This window comes from Neospora caninum, chromosome V (assembly GCF_000208865.1).
Source record: "Neospora caninum Liverpool complete genome, chromosome V".
Taxonomy (NCBI): Eukaryota; Apicomplexa; class Conoidasida; order Eucoccidiorida; family Sarcocystidae; genus Neospora; species Neospora caninum.
In genome coordinates, this window is record NC_018391.1 from 2,096,317 (window position 1) to 2,119,413 (window position 23,097).

At 51.0% G+C, this 23,097-nt stretch overlaps 2 protein-coding genes across 2 annotated transcripts; one reads left to right on the forward strand and one right to left on the reverse strand.

Moving 5' to 3' along the window:
- Positions 1–795: 795 nt before the first annotated feature.
- Positions 796–1,992, reverse strand: NCLIV_014700 (conserved hypothetical protein; the record flags this gene model as incomplete). The annotated part of the gene is made up of 2 exons (XM_003881660.1): positions 796–1,322; positions 1,737–1,992. 2 exons carry the CDS (start codon positions 1,990–1,992, stop codon positions 796–798), a joined length of 783 nt encoding a protein of 260 aa, XP_003881709.1.
- A 5,223-nt stretch (positions 1,993–7,215) lies between these two features.
- NCLIV_014710 (putative DEAD/DEAH box helicase domain-containing protein) lies at positions 7,216–21,379 on the forward strand (the record flags this gene model as incomplete). The annotated part of the gene is made up of 21 exons (XM_003881661.1): positions 7,216–8,713; positions 9,146–9,362; positions 10,086–10,200; positions 10,438–10,626; positions 10,903–11,136; positions 11,401–11,529; positions 12,011–12,133; positions 12,471–12,629; positions 12,943–13,026; positions 14,301–14,407; positions 14,927–15,069; positions 15,674–15,772; positions 16,192–16,301; positions 16,994–17,233; positions 17,761–17,898; positions 18,513–18,587; positions 19,278–19,388; positions 19,897–19,998; positions 20,480–20,542; positions 20,849–20,899; positions 21,266–21,379. 21 exons carry the CDS (start codon positions 7,216–7,218, stop codon positions 21,377–21,379), a joined length of 4,101 nt encoding a protein of 1,366 aa, XP_003881710.1.
- Positions 21,380–23,097: the final 1,718 nt, after the last annotated feature.

The following is a 23,097-nucleotide window of genomic DNA, read 5'->3' on the forward strand; positions in this document are numbered from 1 at the left end:
ATTTGGCCGCAGCGAGCAAGGCGCTGCAACGTTCACCCACCTGAAAAAATTTTTAGAATTTGCAATACCCAAACTTAGTCGCTGTTCATTAACAGCTTGTGTTTCGGTTTTCGCGAGGTAATGAAGATTACACAGAGTCTGTCAAGCTTGCCTTCAAACTGGAGTTGCTGCTTCCTCTTTGTATCCCTTCTGCCTTCTCTCATTCACCATTCAAATTGCGCTGTTCCCCCTCGCCTCGACTGGGTTGCTTTGGAACGGGATAAGGACTTCTGATCCTTTTTTGATCTTTCACGCAGTTCTGCGCGCGCCTTCACACCCTTGCAGAGCCGCCTAAACTGTCCTTCCCCGGTTTCCAGGCGCGCGGAGTGTCTTTGGTTGCTTCCCATTGTCTCTCCCCTTTGCCCCGCGCACAGGCGTTCCTTCGCGACCGGTCGCATCAGCTGTTCCTCTCTCTGACACCGTCGCCTGTGATCCATGTTTGCGTCTCTGTTCTCTTTCCAACTATTCGCTGTGTGTCGCCGTGACGCACGCGTGGGCGACCGCCAGGCGCTGGGCCGGAGAGTGAGGAACGGCGTGACGCCAGAGAAGGGAACTGGGAAAAACGGCAACTCCTCGCAGCTGGAAACGGGCGTCCAACAGCCGCTTGCAGCCCCTCGTCGTCTGGAGTTCTGCGTAGACTGCTCCAGGGAGAGTCGACCCTCGGGGCGCTGTGCGCCGCGACCGCGAGAAGAGCGACGGAACGGAGAGAGACCCGCGGGGAAACCACAGGCGCGAGCGACGCCTTTCTTTCCGGGGTTATTCGAAGCGATCATCGCCTACCTCTTTGACGACAAAGAGGAGGTAGATGGAGGTCGCCATGAACGCCAGGGCGAAGGTGGCCCAGAGGACGCCGCACAGACGGCTGCTGCAGTGGGTGAGATCGGCACATTTGTACGCGTCACTCTCGCTGACTTTCCTGCGAATGGTATCGTCCCAGATATCCCACAAGCTGTACACGCCGTTCATGACGCCGATGCCGAGCAGAACGACTCGGAGCGGCCAGACAATCTGCTCCATTTCCGTCCACACCCACATGCCGATGACCAGAGCGACGAAGAAGAGGCAGACGACGCGTAGCGCCCAGTTTCGCGCGAAGAACAAAAGGACAATCAGCATGGAGAAACAGAGAATTCCTGCACCGACCCGCAGAGTCCAGATGTTTATCGACGCCATCAGCAGGAAAAACATGCCCCACAGACACGAGCCGAGATAGCCCGCTGGGAGGATGATGCCCCTTGCGCCTCCGGTTGTCTTGGTAACTCCGCCTTCGTTGGTGTGGACCTCTGCATGCAGGACAGGAAAGGCGAAAACGAAACGGCAAACAGACGAATGGTTCCGGACGCACAAGGTCTGCACGGGCTCTGCCTTCGGAGGGATGCCCGCGGCTTCGTCGCCAGCAGGGAATCCAGCAACTGAAAGGGAAGACACTCCCACCCCCCCCCCGCCCCCGTTTCCGACTGGAGCTGCGAGTGCTTCGAACACCGAAACAAAGCGACCCTTGGAGGAAGTAATGAGGAGGAAGTAACGAGGAGGAAGAAACTACGCACGTGGTGCTGGTGTTTGACACGTGGGCACCGAACTCCGCCGCGGTAAACACCAAAGTGCTGGGCTATTCAGTCGCTCTTCAGCTGAAGACACCCACTGCCTCTTTCGAGTGTCGGCGGGGGTTCTTGCCCGCCGCAACACACACAGCTTACCGATGCCGTGGACTCTCCCGCACGTAAGCCAGGCCGCTGTGGCGTGTCCAAACTCGTGGAAGAAGACAGTCAGCATTTTCATCGGCAGGAGAACATTGTAGCCCCAAATTTCGCAGTGCCAAAGAAGCACTGCGACGGCAAGCCACGCCAGGACGATCCCGGAAGTGATCCATTGTCCCCTTTCGCAACATGTCGACAACGTCCAGTCCAGATGGACGGACTTCTCCGCGCTGAAGAGTTCCATAGGCCAGTACATTGTGAGGTGCGTGAGGGTGAGAGGTACGCAACACACGCAGGATATACGGGGTCGGAAACCACTCTCTCCACAAGTCGCCACAACCGCACGGGAATCTACTTCCGCTCTTTTCTCTGCTGAGCCTGGCACACACAAGCATAGCTGTCCCCCGCTCTCTGTGCTTCGAGGCGGGCACCGCGCGACCGCCAAAGCGAGGTCCGCTGTTATTGTTTGTTCCGAAAAGGTTCCCGCGAACGCTCAAGAACGAGGGAAAACGAACAGGGGTTCCACGCGACTTCCGTCTTCGCCAGGCTCCTCCAGGCAAGAAAAACACGAGGGGAGTTCCAGGTTGGACACTCGAAAAGAGACAAATCTTTTCGGAAACGCGTCACCGCGTCTGCCAAGCAACGAAAATCGAGCGACGAAGAGAGGGGGATCCACGAACAACGGATGACTCGTTTTCCTGGCGAGACGCTCGCGTGTCGGGTCAAGGCTCGGCCTTTCGCCGATCCGTGGGCTCGTTCTTGTACGAAGACGGGCGGGGTCGGCGATAACCCTTGATTTCGGCTTTGTTTCTCCGTCGGCGGGTTAGGTCTACGAGCACGAGTCCCAGCGTCTTTGAAGATGGAAGATTCAGGGCTCTATTTCTCGGGTCTTTCGGCCGTCGCGCCTCCCTGGAGACAGTCTCAGTCACTGCGACACGTGGCGTGATTGCCTTTTAAAACGCGTGTCTAGCCCAGCGGTTTTTCGAACGCTACGTTTCTGCAAAAAAAGACGAACGGAAGTTCGGCGCCCTCAGTGTCACCACAAACTGGAAAGAAGGCATTACTTCTTGGGAAAACGACTTCCGAACGGTTGAACGGAAACGGGGGCGACTCCTGCTGAGCGCCCAAACTTGTTAAACGTTTTGTTGCGGCCACAACGTATCTTGATATCTCGCCTCAGGGGACACGAGCGCGCCGCCAACAGGACTCAAGCTGGACGGAGAGAGCCAGACGAGATGGGAAGCGAAACGCGTACACAGAAATGAGAATGAACATTCTTCCGCGACATATAGTCGCCTCAGTGAAGTTCCCAATCTCGCAAACAGGACTCTCCTGTCCAGACAGGGTTCAGAACTCTACGTCCCTTGCTGGAGACTGGACTTCGTCGAGCAACGCATTCGGCCGCCTCGAAACGTGTTTCAGCTTGTCTTTCCGAGTTTCCAAGCATCCCCTCCCCAAACTTGGGGCGAAAAAATCTGCAAGTTAAACTGCAAAGCGAACGGACGAACGACGTTCGCGCTCCTCCCCTTGGAACTGCAAATCCGAACCCGAAGCGGAAGCAAGGGACTGAACACAGGAGACACGCGAAGCACTCAACTCTTCAGTTTCTCCTGCAGTGTGACGCGCGGGGTATAACGTTCGACAACCGCGCGCTGCGGCGAGAAAACGGAAACAAGTCGGCTAGAACTCTCAGCCTCGACACGAACAAGGATGGAAGAAGCTATTGAGATACATTTCCCGCAGAAAAAAGGCGAGCGGAGCCCTCTCCACTTTCTCCCTTCTTCCCACGCGCAGAAAGCACGGCGGTGGCGGCGGGCCCGAAAACCGCCCAATTGCTACGACCGTTCAGAGACAGCTCTCTTCTGGCTCCAACCCGCCCACGGGGCCCCCAGCTTCACCAGAGAAAAGACAGTCGAAGTCGGGTTCTTTTTCGACTTCCCCCTCCAATAAAAACGCCGTTTGCTTGTGTTTCGAACAGTTCGAACGTCATCCTCACAAGCACGCGGGGGCAACAGCGCCTACGAGGGCGTCTCTGGCGAGCTAGCAGGACGAACGACTAGAAAGAGAGGCTTGCGGTTTGGGGGGAATCGCGAGGGGAAGAATTCCGCCCTGTGAAAAGTGAAAGAAAAACCAAGGGAACTGCAGAAACTGCCACCCTCTGGCTCATGCTTGAGATCCCCACGAGGACCGATCCGGCGGAACGCACACGGCGCCGACGCTGCGCCTCAGACGGAGCCCGCTTGAGAGACTCTGCAGTCGCGCGGTGTGCGCTGGCGATGGAACACGATATCTCGAGTTCTAAGTTTTTCAAAGCACTGGATGACACGGAAGGGCGCCGTGTAGGCACGGCAACTGCAGTGAGTGAAGCGAAGTAAGGCTGTCAGGAGATCTCGCAAAGTTCACCTGGGCATACAACTTCTGTAATGCTTACACCGACAGACACGGAGATGTATCTACTGTAGAGCGACAAGTGAGAGACATCCTCCACCTGGCATACATAGATGTAGATGGTACATGCACATCTCCAGGAGTGCAACTGTATATTAACTACGCAAATACAACTGTACACTAGGGCGTCCGTACATGCCCAGACTGGAGTTCGTGGAGAATCTGCAAGTAGAGAGTGTGTCCACCTGTACAATTTGTATAGACATACGGACATGAGTGTTTATAGAGTTGAAGTGACTGTGCCAGGTGAGTGGACAACAAATAGGATAGGGATGAGGGCAAGTCGGTTCCATGGGGCGTCGAGAAGCGAGGAATGCCTCTTCATCGACACTTTTTTTCTCACCGCTGCTTGGCAGTCTCCGCAGCAGTAGCAACACCCAGTGGCTAGACGAGGTCAAAACTCAGAATGGATAACCAGGTAGCCACAGGTACGAGAGCTCCTCCGCCAGAACGGACGAGGCGCGTCCTCCCGTTGCTAAACCAGCCGGGGATCATAAAAGTACATGTATGGTAAGATTGAGCGTGGACTATCGAACCCTGTGCGTGCCGACACAGCGGTATGGAGAAGCCTACAGAAGGGGAACAAGAAGCAAGAAATCATGGAGGAAAAAAGGGGAAACGGAAAGCCGGGAAATATAAGCAAGTCGTCTACATGCGGCTGTGTGACGGGGTCAGTGGACCTGCTGCTGCCGCTCAATTGGGACAGTTCCGGAATCTCTCGGTGAGTACCATTCGGCATTTCTGCTTTTTAGACAGGAAGAAAATCATTCTGGGTGAACATTGGCCGGATGCGGCGAAAACGGGTGTTCTGCATTTCTTCCATTCTCCCTGGGCAGCTTTTAAAGAATGATGGTAATACTTCTGTTCAAGGTGATGTTCCGTATACACACGCTTCGCCGACACGACCTTAATGTACAGCTCTGTATTGGGCGCCATGGTCTCGAGTCTGTATTCAAAAACACCTATTTGTTTTCGCTCTGACAAACCCTGGAGTGCTCAACGAGTAAACAACTCGAAGTCTTCCCGTGATTTCACTGGTCGTAACGCAGAGAAGAAGTAGAAAATAGTGCTCTATTATTGCTGCAGGCCTCGATCAGATTTCCTGGACACACACGGCATGACGTTTGTAGATCTGCATCGAGGGTAACAAGGCAAATTTGACTGCTTGACCTCTAGAAAACGCGGATTTCCTGGTTGAAGTAATTTATGGTTGTCGGTATATGTGATACACCGCGACAGATGCTGTCCTCTTCAGCTTGTGACACACCCTTTGAGCTCTTCCGCCCCCATCTTCCTACAAATGTGTATCTGCAGATGTCAGTCGTTGGTACCTCTGTGCTAATGCTGAAGATCAGACATATATATATATATGAAGATCGTGCGTGTGGGTACTTGTCCGTGTTTTCCCTGTGTGTGCAGTTTGTTCCAGCTACACCTCCATGAAGGTGATGCACACATCTCTTACCACGTTCAGCAGCGGGGCGTGCTCTGCGCGTGTTGGCGGTGTAAAACCGATATGCATGCCTTTCTGCTTTGAGCAAAGCGTTTTTTCTGGTGCTGCGGGATCTTCGAGACTAAGAGGGAAAGTCGTTTGAAGATGCCATATCGTTGGAGTCTTTAAACGCCTTTACATGCACATATATAGCTGTGATAATCTACCCATCGATCTAGGTAACCTTATGTGCCTGTATCTCAAATAAAGAACCTCTCTCTCTCTCCCTATATATATATATATACGTGTTCGTTTCTTGGTGTCTCCCTATGCCTTTCTCTCTTTCTCGATCCACGTATGTCTGTGCACCTGTCTCTTTCTGTCCCTACTCAGAGGACCGTTTCACTGAACAGAGATCTCGACATATACCCGCGTGTGTCTTCAAGGGGACTCTTCCTTTGGAGTTTCTCTCGGTTAGTCCACACGAATATCGGTCTTGGGTTTTCTCTCTGAGACAGAGGTCTTTCAGGTTGTCTGTGGAACCCGCATCGCATCGTAGTTGCTAGCTTATATATTCCTCTGTTCACCGTATCCAGACTTCCAGAAAAAGCAAAGATACAAGAGATGTCAGGCGAAAAAGAAGACGCCTTTAAAAATGGAGGAAGGAGCAACACAGATGTAATCTGAAGGGTGATAGTAGCTCGGAAAAAGACACCGACGCCGTTTTTTCTGTTCACAAAAAGCCGCTCTTCCTTTCCGTATGCATGCAAGATTTTTTGCGACCGTTTTTTGTCTTGTCGCATGCGTCTCGTGTTGGGTATAAGAATCGGCAAATCGCGAACCGGCGAAGCCTCCTTTTTTATTAGCTTTCTTTCTCGAAAAAGAATTCTCCGCAGAAAGGTTCCCTTGTGCTCCTTGACCACACGTCTCCAAAAGAGAGATTTCTCGCGGCACTTTCCATCTCTCTCGGCCCTTCTCCCGTTGTTTTATAGAGAGTGTATCTAAACCCACTGCTGTTTTCTTCCCTCCAGAGATAACATTACCTAACGCCTTCTTTCCTTTTCGTCGCCACCGAAATACGAGCAAGAAGAAGTCTCTCGACATCTTCCTTCGTCTCTCTTCTTTCTGTCCATCCTGAACAGAAGAACACAGACAGGAGTTTTCTCGTTTGTGGTCTCGCTGTGTTGTGTGTCGAGCGTCTCGCAAGTGAATCGATACGCTCTTTTTACGCCCCTCTTTTCTCCCAAACACGCGGCGCACGCTTCGATGATGCACACTGCATCTCCTGCGTCAACTCCGCTTCCGACTTTTTCCGCCACAGCACCTGTTGTTGATTTCCTGTCTCCCGCTGTCTCTTTTCGGGCCTCTCTCCTCTCACTTCTCTTCCTCTCCACTATATGAGGTTCCTTTGTCGCTCTTCTCTCATTTTGCCCTTGTTTTCGTTCCTTTCCCGTACGTCTCGTCTCTCTTCCCGTCGTCTCTCTCGTCTCTGTTTCCCGTCCCTTCCCGCCTGTCTCCGTCTCTCGCTCTTTCTAATTGTCTCTCGTCTCTGTCTCTTTTTCTCTCTCTTCTTTCCCCTTCCTGGTTCTCTCTGTCACAATGACCAGTCTTTCGAATCGCCTGTACGGCAACGACTCCGATTTTTGGACTTCGGACGATGAACTGGACGAGACGGAGGATCTCCCCCCAGTCCCTTCGCCCCGGTCTTCTTCCTTCGCGTGTGTCGCTGGGGCGCAGCCTGAAGGCACGGCCCCTGACAAGGGAGATTTTGCCTTTCCGCTGCTCTCCTCTCCTCTCGCGTTCGCGTCTGTCCCTGCGAAACGACTCGAGGCGGAGTGGAGGCCCGAAGACGACGAGTTCCTCAAAAGAACCTTCGGCTTCCTCGATGCTGAAGACGCCTGCCCGGCCCCAGCCGAAGGGTGCGAACTGAACAGTGCTACCGCTTCTTTGTGCGGACGGCTATCTTCCTCGCCAGGACCGCGCGCGCAGTCTGGGGTAGCGGGCGAGGGCGAAGACGAGGTGAAGAGTCTTGTCGGGCTGCGTTTCATCCCTTCGCGTTCGCCTGCCGAGAGGCTCCCAGAGAAGGTTGCCGCCTCCTGGGAAGGCGAGGCAGAGGAGGGCGGTCTTCCCCTGGAGACAGGCGAGTCCGCAAACGCCCACCAACCCCAAACGCATGCAGACGCAGAGGCGCTCTCGCCGCGCCTGCTGTCTCCGCCCTTCCCGGCGGAAGGCGACGCCGACAAGGCGGTGGGTCCAAACTTTTTCTTCTTTCCGCCCCTCGACTCTCTCGCCTCCTCGCTGCTCTTCGGAGGGACAGCCGCTGCGGACCAACAGTCCCGCGACGCGCCGCTCGCACCCCTCGTGGAGATCCTCCCGCCCCGCCTCGCCCAGAGCAGTCCCCGGCTGGAGGGGAACGACGACGAGGCGCGCCTCGCGGCGACAGCGGCGGCCGTCACGGCCTCTCTCTCGCTCTCAACGACGTCTCGAGGCTCGCCTGTGCAGTCGCCCAAGGCTGCCGGTCGAGGCCTCTTGTCGCCACTCAGTGCGCATGCAGGCGCAGAGCTTGGAAACCGGCCAGGAGCAGAAGCCGGGGATGGCGAGAAGGTCAGTTTTCCGTTGGAAGAAGAAGCGAGGAAGGCGCTTCACCCCCAAGACGGCGCGTCTGCCACACCCGTTGGGAAAGACCCTGTGAAGCGCCAGTTTATTCGCAAACGCTGGTGCGTTGAAGACAACTCCAGCGACGTCTCGCTCTTTCGGCGGCGCGTGCAGGCGGCGCGGCGAGAGCGCGCCCGGATGGCTGCTTCCGCTGGAAACGTGGAGACACCGGAGAGAGAGGCATGTGGGGACGCTGGCGGGGTGGGCGCGCTTGCCGAGGGCGAGGAGACAGACGCGGTGGATCCGGAAGTCCTCTTGGACGGCCTCGACGATGCCACGAGGGCGTGGCTAGCTGCCATTCCGCAAGAACCTGGAGACCTGTCTCCCCTCCAGGTTCCACTGGCTCTCGAGTTTCCCTTCCCCCTCGACGACTTCCAGAAACGGGCGATTCTCCACCTCGAAAAATACCAAACCGTCTTCGTCGCTGCCCACACCAGTGCAGGTGAGACGCGCCGCGCGGGGGAGGCCGCAATTTCCCACAATTTCGGGTTCAGAGAGCGGGGGAAACGACAGGGGCGGAAGAGAGATGATAGGCGAGAGAGAGTTGAAGGAAGCTGGAGGCAACGGGGAGGAGAGCCCTCGAGGGTATGCAGCGGAGAGCAAGCGAGGGCGAGGGAAGGAGACAGAGGAGGGGGAGAGGAGCGAGATACAAACGGGTGCCTCCGACTGCTGGAGGAGTCGCTTGACACCACGCGAGGTTGGCGCCAAGGCATACACGCCAGCGGAGATATATTGTCTCTTTTCTGGACGCGGCTAATCGTTTTCCACGTTTTTGTTCAAGAAGAAGGGTACAGCGGAGGGGACGATCGCGACCGGAGATGACGCATTTTGACTGACGTTTTCGTTTTGCCCTCTGGCGACGTTTTGTCCTCAGGGAAGACGGTCGTTGCAGAGTACGCGATTGCGTTGGCGGTTCGGCGGAATCGGCGGTGTATATACACCTCGCCTCTGAAGGCTCTCAGCAACCAAAAATATCGCGAGTTCCGTTTGAAGTTTCCGTCCGTCGGCATTGTCACGGGAGACGTGTGCATCAATCCGGATGCAAACTGTCTCATTGTCACAACGGAGATTCTGCGAAGCCTCCTTTACCTGTAAGGCCTTCGCGTCCTCGTGAGGCGACAGGCAAAACGCCTGCGCTTCTGCGTCTTCCTTATCCCTTCTACCTGTCTCTTCGTAATTACCACTGCGTCTCCCAAATGTATATCTCTTCCATGCTTCCCTCCTGGCGCTCGACACCTCTCGCTACCTTTGCGGCTATTCCTCTCTCTCTTGTTGCCTGTGGCCCCAACTGTATGCACATGCATGCAAATGTCTGCGCATGCCTCATGTGCGTTTGGAGCTTACACATGTACACCCTCTCGCTTTCCTTAGTCGATTGTTGACTCCCTCTTTTCTCCTGGACTCTCGGCTCAAATCCGCTGCCTCAGTGGCCAGGGTGTAACCGTTTCCATATCTGCCGCTCTCTCTGCTGGTGCCTCTCTCCACCTTATCGCTGGGCGTGCCGAAGTTGTCCAGCTCCGTCTTTGCAAATTCCTCTCTCGCCTTCGTTCTTCGCGTATGCACTCGGCTCACGCGCCTCCTTTCTCCCTGTGCGTATTCACCGTTTACGTTTCGCTGCGAGTCTCCTTCCCGTTTGTTTCGCCTTCTCCGTATTATTTTTGTTCGTCCTCTCGTGCTTCCCGTCCTCTGTTGCCGTTTAGCTGCTGTTTCCCTCGTCCTGTCGTTATTCTCATTCTTGTCTTCTTCTTGTTCTCTTTCATTTTTTGGTCTTCTGCGTTGCGTTCATCTCTCGTGACACTGCGTGGTCTTCCCAGCGGCGATGCCTTGATCGGGCAAGTGGATAGCGTGATCTTCGACGAGGCGCACTACATCAACGATATTGAACGCGGCGTTGTGTGGGAGGAGGCGATTATTCTTCTTCCAAAGGAGGTCAGTTCTCCGCGAAAACGCAGCCCTTCAATCACCCGTCCGTGCGCGCGCGTTCGTCAAGCATTCTCACCCTCCGTCCTCTCTCCGCGTTGTTTTTCATGCGAGCGTGACGCGCGCCGGTGCACGCTGCTCCGTGCCGCTCAGCCATGCCTTCCCCGACGTGTTGCGGTCTATTTTACCCGCTTCTGAGCATTGGTCCTGCGTGTCTGTCTGCATGCGCCTCCGTTCCGGTCGCAGGTGAACATGATTCTTCTCTCTGCGACGCTGCCGAACTACCGCCAGTTCGCGGACTGGATCGGCGCGGTGAAACAGAGAGAAGTTTTCACGCTGTCGACGGACCGCCGCCCGACACCGCTTCGGCACTTCCTCTTCTTCCACGACAAGGCGTTTCTCCTCATGGACGCGAAGGGCCGGTTTCAAGCGGGGGTAGGCACGCCACGAGAAGAAAGGAAAAGAACATCAGAGGGCAAAGTGGTGCGTGAACACGTTTTCTGTTGGCTGGTGCGGCTCGGCACGCGCCGCACTATAGAGCTTGGGGCTTCGCCATTCCCCTCTCTAAACGAGAGCGGCTCTTTCCCCTCGTTCTTCATCCTCCTTCTCACTGTTTCGGCGTTTTCTGCTCCTCCGTTGTTCGGCGGTGCTCAGCTTCTTTGCCCGGTTTGTTTTCGTGCGTTTTTTTCGCGGTTGTGCATGCACCTGTAGGCGTACAACGAAGCCTTCAAGCACGTCCGGGACAAGGGAAATCCTCCCGCTGCGCGGAAACCGCCGCTGAACAATGCGCCGCAGAGAGGCCGCGGCGGGGCTCGAGGCGGCGCGCGCGCGACGTCGGTTCAAGACGGCGCGCACCAGAGCAGCAAGGGCGTTTACCAGACTGCCGAGGCAAAGTTGAAGACGGAGATCCACCGACTCCAGGGCATGATCGCGAAACTCGAGAAAGTGAGGCTCACTTCGCGTGGGAAGAGAAGCGAGAGAAAAGGTCGATGCAAGGCGAAGCCCGGCGGGACCAGGAGAGGACCGCCGAGGCTGTTTCGCCGGCGGCGAGAGGGGCGGATCCGACAGGAAAAATGGAAAGAAACGGGGGGTGTGGAGGTTAGACGTGTGTCGACTCTTTTGGGGGATACGGCGTCCGTTTCGGTTTTTGAGAACCGCTTCAGAGTTTCGCGACTGTGCTTGGCACCCCCCGTGGATTTCGCTCTGCAGGACAACGAGCTCCCGGTCGTCGTCTTCTGCTTCAGCCGGCGCAAGTGCGAAACCTACGCTCAGGCGATGCGGAAACTCAACGTCGTTCTCTCGCACAACGACCGATCCAAAATTCATCTCTTTGTCAAGGTGAGAGCAGAGAGAGAAAGAGAAAAGAAGGCGACAGATAAACCGAGAAGAAAGATGCGTTAGAGAGAAGGAGAGCGACGCGTTAGAGAGGAGAAAGTGATACGAGGACGAGAAGAGAGAGAATTTTAAGGAAGAGGAGAGGGAGACGAGAGAACGAGAAGAGAGGGAGAATGCGAAATGAGACAGATGCGAGGAAGCGGAAGACTGGATTGTCGCGAGAACGAGAGACGGCAGAGGATTGTGCAGAATAGGGACTGGAAGGGGTGAACACGAAACCCGGGAGACGCGCCGGAGACGGTAGAGGACACAGACGGGGGAGGGTCTACGAGATGGAGACGAGGGAATCTGTTTTCGCCTGCACGTTCAGCGCATCTTCCGTTCGCTCTGGCGCCTCATCTGCGTCTCGTCGTGGGCTACTGAAAGTCGCGTTTTCCATGTTCATTGCTTCTTCGCCTTTTCGCTCCTCGCCCCCTGTCGTCAGGACTGTTTGATGGCGCTGTCGCCTGCGGATCGTGAGCTGCCGCAAATTCGCTTCGTCTGCAGTCTCGTCCAGCGAGGCGTCGGCATCCATCACGGCGGCCTCCTGCCGATCATCAAGGAAATGGTAACTCTTCTCTACGTTTTGCCTCTTCCACCTTGTTCGCCTCATCTCCTTTTCGGCATCACGCTATTGCGTCTGTCCTGTTGTTTCATCGCCATCTTGATCTCTAGGATTTTGGTCTCAGCTCTCTGACAGCTGCTGCTCGACGTGACTCTCGTGGAGGTGAATGATGGCCGTTCGCCTCCTGTGCCTCAGCGACGACATGCACCCAGGCGGTCGTTTTACCACTGGTTGAGATGCCTCATTTCCCTCTTCGTCAGCAAAAAATACTCGTCAGCGTTTCGCGTCGCTCTCTCTTCGAGGCGCATTCTTTTCTGCGTTTTCTCGCGTTTTCGCCCAGGTGGAGATTCTCTTTCAGCGCGGGCTCGTGCGCGTGCTGTTCGCAACCGAGACGCTGGCGATCGGCCTTAACATGCCTGCTCGGTCGGTCGTTTTCTCGGCTTTGAAGAAACACGACGGCCAGAGATCGCGCATGCTTCTCGCTTCCGAATACACCCAGGTAGAACAGAGGAAGCAAGAGAACGTGACTCCTTTTGACACCGAATCGTGCGAGTATGACGTCCGCTACAGCCACATTGCGTGCTCCTACCAGCAGCCACAGTTCAGCTAACAACGACAGTGGCGGGGGAAAAAGAAGGCTTCATTGTGCGGAGTGCGGAGTACTAAGCGAAGCGAGAGGCGACTCAGAAACCCGTCGAGGACGCACGGTTCTCTTTGTGTGCCTGTCCCTTTTTTTCTCCTTTCTGTTTCCGTACTTTTTCGTTTCCTTGTTGACTCGGGGGTCGCGCTGCGTTTTTCTGTCTCCTTTTCAGATGGCCGGTCGAGCAGGTCGGCGCGGCATTGACACATTCGGCCACGTCTACATCTTCTGTTCAGACGACATACCCGACCCAAAGGTAGGCTTTTCCTTCTCGAGAATCCCCATTTTTCTTCCTCGACACTCCCCGTTTCTCTTCCTCGAGGATCCGCGTTTTTATCTCAGAGCCTCCCCCGCTGCTGACGTGCTGCCATCTCTGATGTGTCTCCCCTCCGGTAAACCTCTTCTTTATGTGGCTGCGATAAATATGAGATTGGTGAACGTATCCATTCTGGTCAATACAGCCATGAATGCAACTGCATATACATATCTATATAGATATTTATGTTTACGTGTACATATGAATACATCAAAATGCGTGTCTATTGATACTTTTATAGATTTGACTGTTGGCGTGTATGTGTGGGTCGGATGCACGTGCGTATGTGCGAATCACGGAACAAGGCAATTTAGAGATAGGCCAAGAACGCTGACTGTCAAGTCTCTCGGTTAAATAAGCTGTGTCGACGTGTATCCTCGATACAGCTGTGCTGCGAGACGGATAGGCAGATACGCGAATACGGGGCTCGGAGACTCTTAGAAGATGCGCAAATGTATAGCTGTTTCGCGTCGTAGTTGCCTCGTAACCTGTGCATCCATCTTTATATCCACGCCTCTATATGTATACATAATATATATATATATAAATGTATATACGTCTATATACGTCGATTCCAGTACGCACTGAAAAAGGTATGTGTGTTGTATCTTTTCGCGAATGCCGCAGGAGCTGACGGGGATGATGGTGGAAAAGGCGAATCCGTTACTCAGCCGCTTTCGGCTGACGTACCAGACACTGCTCCTCCTGGCTGCTCGAAGCCACTCGATGTCGATGACGTCTTTTCTCTCGCAATCCTTCAAAGAGGCCTCTCGCACGTCCCTCCTCCCCGTCTTCAAGAGAGATCTGCGAAGAAAACAGAAAGTGCGAAACCCCAAACCAGCAACGCGAAAAAAACGAAAAAAACCAAGTAGACATTCCCGCGGTCTCTTCATTTGGTATCGGTGGCTATCCCTGGAGAGCCCTTCATATATATATATATATATATATATATATTTATCTGTATACCACATTTTTATGTATCCGCCATGTATATATGTATCTCTCATGCATATTGATTTGTATCGTATATATATATATATATATGTATATATATATATATATATATATATATGTCGGTGTAGGATGTAGAATCAGCACCTCCGGGGCAGCGTGTGAATGGTGCACACAACGCATGCTTAAAATGGAGCATTTAAGAGTCGTTTCTCGTAAAGAGTGATACGCTTTGCTCGTGTTGAATGCCCCGGCGTTTTCAGGCGCTCCGCGAACTACCAGAGGTTCGCTGTGTTTCTGGGGAACCTGAGATCGAAGAGCTAGCAGACTGGGAGGATCGAAATCGTGGCATTGCCGAGGAAATGCACATGTAAGAGTCAACCTTTCCACAGGGTGCGCTCACAGACGTTTTTGACCATTCCCCTTTTTTTGAAGCTAGACGTATGTATGCGCATGCAAAATGGCACATGCTATGCATGTACAGCTGTCTCCATTGGGAGACATAGGCATTTGCCCGTAGATTTGTATATAGGTATAGATGTGCTTACAGAGTTACGTATATATAGCTACAGAGAGGCCTGTTTGAATATAGTTGTATATATATATATATATATATGTATAAAAGTGTGTAAGGGCGTGCACATAAGTGTGTGTAGGCGTATTTAAGCTTAAGGGCTTTCATGTGTATGCACAGATACCTGCATGTGCGCTGCGACTGAGGCAGGTGCGCGTACGCGTGGATTTCTGTGTCCACATGCAATCTTATGTACGCATGCTTTTTCATCGAGGCGGATATATACATGTGTATATGTATGTATATATGGACTGAGGTGACGAGCAGAGAGGGGATGTAGGAGCGGGTGTGTGTTTGGTGTTTCTCGATGCTCAGGAAAGTGTGGCAACACAAGGCAGCAGCGGCTTCCGTGTTCTCTTTCGGCCGTGTTTGTTTCGTCCACTCCCTCTGGTCGGGCTTGAAAACGTCCTGTCCGGCTATCTTTCTGAACGTTGATTTTCGCCCACTGGTCCCCAGCAGTGAGCAGAAAGAGAAGCGAAAGAGCAATGTAGAAAGCGAAACGCAAGGAGGACGAAGAGAGGCCGCTGTCGAAGAAAGCGAGACAAGAGAAGAGGGATAAAAAGCAAGAAACGAAACGACCCGAGGCGGAAGGGCGCAGATACAGACGACGCGGCAAAGACGGCGGAGCATTTCGATTGACTGTAACGATCTGCATGTACCTATATATATATATATATATATGTACATATGAATATTGTACCTATATATATGTGCACATATGAATATTGTACCTATATATATTTGCACATATGAATATTGTACCTATATATATGTGCACATATGAATATTGTACCTATATATATTTGCACATATGAATATTGTACCTATATATATGTGCACATATGAATATTGTACCTATATATATATATATATATATATATTTATAAATATATATGTATATGTATATCTTTCTACATGGAGAGGTCTCGATTTGTTTTGAGTCGCCAGTAACGCCGAATCTCCGAATGTGTTTCTCGCTCTTTTTTTGGCTCGCGCTCTTTTTGTGCTTTTCGGCGTCACTGATCTTTTGTTTTCGCGTTTTGTCTTTTCCCGCCTTGGTAGGTCCGCCGACCTTCCGCATGCTGGTGTTGCTCCCCCCGTGGGTCAATGCGGCGAGTTTGGAGGAGGCGAGTCGGGGCCTGGGAAGGCGCGGCGACAGCGGTAGGGCAGGCTTCTTCTTTTTTGCCAATCACCGGCTCAGACGCAACTCCGTCTGTTTCTCGCTCTCTCCCCAGAACTATGCCCATATATATATGTATATGTATATGCATATATATATATATATATGTATGTATATGTATATGTATATATATGTGTATGTAGATGTATATATATGTATATGTATATATATGTATATGTATATATATGTATGTATGCATATATATATATATATATATATATATATTCTGTCTGCTTTTCAGGCCCTTCGGCAGGAGACAGTTCTTCGGGTGCGCCTGTGATTCTTGCGTCCGGTGTTTTGGCTTCTTCTTCTGCGGCTGTCGCTCTCGCGCCTGCGGAAAACGAAGTTTTCCCGGCTCTTCTCGAATGGGTGGCTGTGCGCAACGTGTCCCTCCTACAAGTGGAGATGATTTGCGAGGAAGTTGTCAAGTGCCCCGTCGGCGTCTCCAAAAACGTGACAAATTTAACTTTCGGCCCGGAAGACTCTCAGCTCCTCGGGATGCTCGCGCAAGTCAGCCTCCTCAAGCGAAAAAACTCGTCCAACAATATCTCTCTCTTTATCTGTTTCTCTCTCCCTAAATGGATACCCACTAGCAATCGGTTCCTCTCTGTCTCCATCTTTCGAGATTTTTCCCTCCCTGTGCCTATATTTACGTATATATCTGAATTCATCTCTGTCTATTTCCCTCTTTCGGATATTAGTTGTAACTTTTTACTTTTGCGTATCCAAGCCGATACATATATATATATATATATATACATATCTATATATATATATATATATGTATATGTATATATATGTATATATATCTGCAGGTGCAACACTTGTGCAATCGTAGTGCTACATGTGCACATGAAAACAGATACGGGGGGGGGGGGGGGCTGCTTGTACGTGGAATCGCGCGGCGAATTGCATTTCCTTCAGTCTTGCGCCGCAGCGTTTCTTCTGACAGCTGATTTAGAACCGCATGTTTTGGCTCGGCCGGTCTTCAATCTTTGCCGTCGATTAAACCTCTCCCTGCGGCGCGCCGTCTGTGTGGGCCGCGTGTGCCGCCTGTGTCTCTTCTGGTTCTTGCCCGCGTCTTGTTCTCTCTCGGTGTCTCTTGCGCTTCTGTTTGAGCTCTTTCGTCTTCTCTCTGCCAGGTCTGTTTCAGCCTCTACATCTTCTCCAGTCATGTTTGTCCAAACCCTTCGCTTTCTCAGGATCTCGAGAGACTTGCAAGTGGTCAGAAGAGCGGAGAATGCGCGCAAGGGGCCGCAGGAAATGCGCCCGGAACTGCGTTGACGCCGCTGTCCTTCTCAAAGCCTCTCAAGCAGCTCGAGGTTGGATTCGTCTCCACGCTGCTTCTCCAAAAAGACCTATTCTCGAAAATTCGACAAAATAAATGCTTCGCGTGTCCCCTCAGAGAAACGCACATGCAACTCACCTCCCGCAAGAGAGAGGTACGAACGGAGAAACACAAACCTGGATATCGAGACACAGGCAAACGAGGCTCACCTCCCTATGTATATATAAATATACATGCAAATCTATGCACGCACACATATTTAGGTACATATATATATATATATATATATATATTAATACATTGAGATAGGCAGAAAGATTGAGACATATAAATGAAGATATATATATGTATATGTATATATGTATATATCTGTAGGTGTCAGACGGCTGGGCCCTTTTGTATATATAAATGGGGATGGTAGCCTGTGAATCTACGTATATAGAGGCGTCGTTGCATTTAATGCGTTTACGCGTTTGGTTCGCCGTTTCTTTCCACCTCTCGATCCACACACACACACACCGTTTCTGTAACGCTTCGTGGTATTTTGTGTCTGCGAGTTTTTCGCGTGGACATCTCACCCAGTCACGCTTTGTCTGTGCCAGCAAGAAGAGGATGAGCAGACCGTTTTGTTGCTGGAATGCGTCCTCGTGATGTTTCTCCTTTCGCGTTTTTGTGGCACAGCTGATGGACGAGATCGCAGAGATTTCCAGTCAGTTGCACGAGGAATCCCTCGACCTCTATCCGGAGATGCAAGCTCGACTCACGGTTCTCAAGAAGCTGAAACTCATCGACGAGGACTCCGGAACTCTCACCGTCAAAGTAAACATCATAGCCTCCTTGCCAGTGCCCCGCTTTACAATCATCCAATTACATGGGTGCCTGCACACGCATATATAAATGTATACTTGTACTGTTGACTGTCTCTCGGTCTCATTGTGAATGTACGTATATGCTTATATCTGCATCTGTGCACGTTGCCACCGACAGCTGTATATACCCCATTGACGCTCGTTCATGTGCATACCTCAACGTATATGTACATGACCACGTGTAAATCTGCAGATGCATACGCAAATCCTTATATGATTTTCCTACAGCGATACACATACACAAACGTGCATGCATATACACATATATCTACATATGGGGTAATGTGGAATACTACCTGCTGAACGTCTGCTACAAGGCATACGCGATCTTGCTCGTCCCCACACCATCTTGTTATATATATATATATATATACTGCATATTTCCATGTATTTGCATATGCACACTTATATAATATATATATATATATATATATATATATATATATTAGAGCGATTGCTAGTTTTGTCGGTACGTGCTCTTCCCATTCTGTTCTGCTTTTAGTACACAGCCAGATTTGACTTTTCTGTGTGTGTCCGTGTTTGTTTTCTCGTCTGCCTCGTCAGGGTCGTGTCGCATGCCAGGTGATGTCGGGCGACGAGCTCACACTGACGGAGTTTATCTTCCAAGGTGGTTTGGAGGTACGGAGAATCGGTTGGATGAATGATTTAAGGCTTCTCGTTTAATATACCTAAAATTTTGAATTTGGTGTTGAGGCAGAGAGAGAGAGAGGCAGTGCGAACGCAAACACGCAGAGATTGAGAAGACAAAGGCAAACGATTCACGCAGGACAACGTGAGGCGTCTCAGAGGGCCGAGCGCTGTCGCGCTTCCTCGTGAAAAGGCGGGGCGTAGACACGGCATGTGAAATGCTGGAACCCCCGGCAGCCATCCGCCAGAGTGCACACACAAGACAAATGCGACACACTAAGCGTGTACGCGTATGTGCATCCATCTACGTATGCAACTATATCCAAATGTTTATTACCAAACAGCTTTATCTATATGTTGTTACAGGTCTCCATATCTATCTGTATGTGGCAACCTCTGCATCTCTAGGTATATAAATGTGTATCTATCTGGCAGATACGGAGGTGTATAAATATCTGCGCGAAGACATGCATGCGGAGCGTGTGGGTTGAGTGCCGTAGATGTCGAGGCGGTCGGAGATGTGTGTATGTGTGCGTCGAAGAAACGCGATGTGCGGATGTCGGCAGCCGCTGTGTCGGCACGCCTGGTGCTGCTCCGTGGCGTTGGAAAAGCGGGAAAAGTAGAGGAAACGGTTTTCCCAAAGGCGCCGGAGAGTCTGTTCCCTTTTCGCGCTGGTTTCAGAATCTCGAACCGGAAGAAATTGCGGCTGTTCTCTCTGCATTTGTTGCACCGGATGGACCCGTCGAGCAAGTCCCTGCGCCAACGGCCGGCATTCAGCGAGCGCGAGATCAGGTGAGATTCCACGTGTCACCTTTTCAGCTTTCTTCTCGCCGCTCAACTTTGCCACAGTGCGTCTTCCCTTCTTCGAAAAGATTCCTCACTTCCCCCCACATCTATCTATCTACCTATCTAGATTATATATTTGATATCTGTAGATTGGTTAATGGACAGGTTTAGATGCTGGATCAAGTAAAGATAGGTGAAGAGCTTCACAGGGATCTTGAATCGGTAGATGGAGAGAAGCGGAGTTACACATAGAGAGGAGCAGTCAGAGGTTGATGCGTAGGCAGGTGGATGCGCCTATTTGCAGAGAAGAGAGAGAAATAGAAGCAGATGATAAGCGGATGCAGATTTAGACAAAAGAGGTGGACAGAGAGATCGGTATGCGCGTGTTTGTTCCTTCGGATGCTCAAGCTGAATTATATTTCCAGATCCGGGCTTCTTGACCCACGTACACGGATCGATGAAAAGTTTGTGGATTTGCATGCAAACGCATGCGTGTGCCTCCTTGCGGTTTCAGGCAGAAGAGATTCACGTCGCGATTTTGAAGCTTCAGGCAAACTCGGGTGTTCGCGTAAATGCCGAAGATTGGTGGAAGCTCTGCAACTTCTCCCTCTCTTTGGTCAGCTAAGCACGGATGTCTCCACAAAGAAACGCATGCTTCATCGTGTCTGCATGCAAATCGCGGAGCTGCGTACACATATAGAAATCCATATACATATATATATATATATATTTACAAGTGAATATATATATATATATATATATATGTATATATTTATGTGGGAAAACGGGTGTCGTTGCACGGCTGTACGTAACATATCGTTCTCTTATGTAAATATATATATATATATAGATATATATATATATATATATATGCATTTATTTGTGTATACATATGCGTGTTTTGATATGATACAGACGAGAATAGATGTATCTATATTTTTACATATATGTATATATATATATATATAATTCTGTGTATGCGTTTGTTTATGTATGTACCTTTGATTTTGTCTATGTCTGTGTACATATTTGTATATATATATATATATATATATATATATATATGTGAAAATATTGTGTGTGCGTATGTTTTGCAGGTGGCTTATGATTGGGCGAATGGTGTCAGTTTTGGCGACATCATGCAGAAGACAAACGCGCAAGTAGGGAGTCTTTGTGCTTGCGCCCTCTCGCGTTGCGACTCTTTCAACATCAAAATTCCATTGTCTCCTCTCAGAGGAATATGTTTTAAGGCTTTGCTTCTTGCTGACAGACTTCATATATTTAAACACATACATACAACAGTACATATATACATATATCTACATATACGAACATATATATACATACATATATATATATATATATACAAACATAAAATATACATGTATACGTCTGGTGGGCAAATGCTTGCGACACTGCATGGTGCATGCATATTGGGGTTTTTGGCGGTTCTCGTGCGCTTTCAGGAAGGTTCGATCGTTCGCGCAATTCTCCGCCTCGACGAGCTGTTGAGGAAGGTGAGAGCTTCTCGCATGAGGTCGAATCGGTTTGTCTCGAGAATTTGTCCCTGTTCCGCGGCGCGCCCGTCTTCCAGGTGTTGAGTATCAAGTGTACATGCATGCAGTTTTTGAAACTGAAACAATGCTAAGCTGGCGCGTGCAAAATCTCCCACAAATACAGATTGGGTGTCAGTTCTCAGTGCTCTCTGTTTTCAATGTAACTTCGAGTGAATGCATAGACCTACGAACGTTCATATATATATATATATATATATCCTTTCTCATGCATATAGCTATATATCCTTATCTACTTTTATGTGCATTAGTATATATGAGGTTGTCTGTCTTTGTTACCCTGTCTGTTGTGTGTTTCTTTTCTTTCAGATTCGACAAGCAGCCGTTTTGATTGGGGATCCTGATCTCGGCGCCAAGTTACAGCTGACTTCCGATCGCATTCGCCGAGACATCGTTTTCGCCATGTCTCTTTACCTTCAGTAGTTCTGTTGACGTTCTTCCCCTTTTCTTCCTTTTCCTGTCGATCAACATCTTTCCAAATTCCTCTCTTCTGCCTGTCTCTGTCCTCGCGTGCTTCCTCCTTTCTGTTTTTTCTTTCCTTGGGTGTCGCGACAAAAGGATGCCCCCGATGATCGTCGCAGTTCTCTCTTTCGTGAACGGTTTCGCACAGAGATTACTTGGAGTCTCGCGAGACCTGGAAAACGGGAACACGATCCGGCGTGGCTGCAACAGATTGGCGTCTTACGCAAAGAGATTTTTCGAAAAAAAAACGTGCGCCTCGTCACAAGCCGATCTTTAAACTTCCGAGGCCCATGGCGCCGCGGCCAGCCGGCAACGCAGAAAAGGAACAGAGTTCTTGGAAACCACGAAAAAGATTACAGATTTGGTACACGTTCATATATTTAGTTATATGTGTATGCTTATACAAGAGTGTATTTATGTGTAGATGTGTAGGCAGGTATGTGCGTAGCCTGTGAGGCACGTTTCGCTTCGCATTTCTCACTAGAGAAGCGGTTCCCGGCAGAGAGAAAAAGCGAGAACAGAGAGTGAGGCGGCGCTACACGGCGGGTGACGCGTCTTTCCGAGTCGTTGAAAAGGGAAAGCATTCAGAATCTCACTCTCATTTGAAATACTTTGCGTGTTTTCCCCTTCTGTCGACGTTTGTGAAAGTCTTGGAGACGCCTGCCCGTTTTGACTGAACCCGCAAAGCCTGTCCCTCCCGGCTACGACTCCGTTGCCTAATCCTCAACTTTGGTCTCTCAGCGTCTCTCTCCACCTGCTGTCTGTTTTATCGGTCGGTTGCAAGCTCATCTTTTCCGCCCTCGTCCCTTGCGTACCCGTCTGGTATGTTCCGTCACGATCAGTAGCCGTTTCTTTACCAGAATGACGGAGTTTTTGTCGACAAACCGAGAGAGTTGGAAGCTCCAAATCGTGAAAAGAGAAAAGGGGCGACTCCCGTGATCGATAAGAAAACAGCGGACTGGCTTTCGCCGAGACTCACACCCTTTTGCGGCCACAGGCGTTGTTCACAAGTGCACCAAGAATAAGGCGAAAGAATGACACACAGAGAGTGACGAAAAAGAGCTTGTGTGTCTACGCGATGTCAGGAAGCCATCAGTTGATAGCATCGATAGCATGCGATAAACAACACGGATTCGCTGAAGCATCCGGGACCGGAGACAGCCGAGGAAAAGGCAGAGAGTCTCTCGCACGTTTCTATTCGATCAGAACACCCAGGAGTCTTTTTGCTCGCTCGTGCTCTCGAAGAGGACGGGCGCGCATGCGCGTCAGAGATCCGTTTTTGCACTGGGTCACAACTACGAAACCCTAACCAGGTGGTTTGAGGTGTCGGCGGCTAATAAGGTTTGACCGACTCGTCTCGCCTGGTGTTTGAATCGAGACGGAAACGCAAAAGCGACACAAGCAGAACTGTTTTTCTCGGCAGAAGTGTCCTGGCCTTCTCGCTTCGTCTTCCCTCTCTTGTTACGCAAAACGTTCCCCGTTCTGCATCGGTTGCCGCTCTCTCGTCCCTTCTCGATGGACGCAGACTGTCCCTGGGTGTCTCTCGACGAGAAACGCCCGGCAGCTTCGCATGCGCCCCCACAGGCCGTGCGCGGGGTTTCGGGCCTGGAAAAAAGACTGGATGTTCACAGAGAGGCCTGGACAACACACAGGTTCCCAAAGGAGGGAAACGCCAGTCT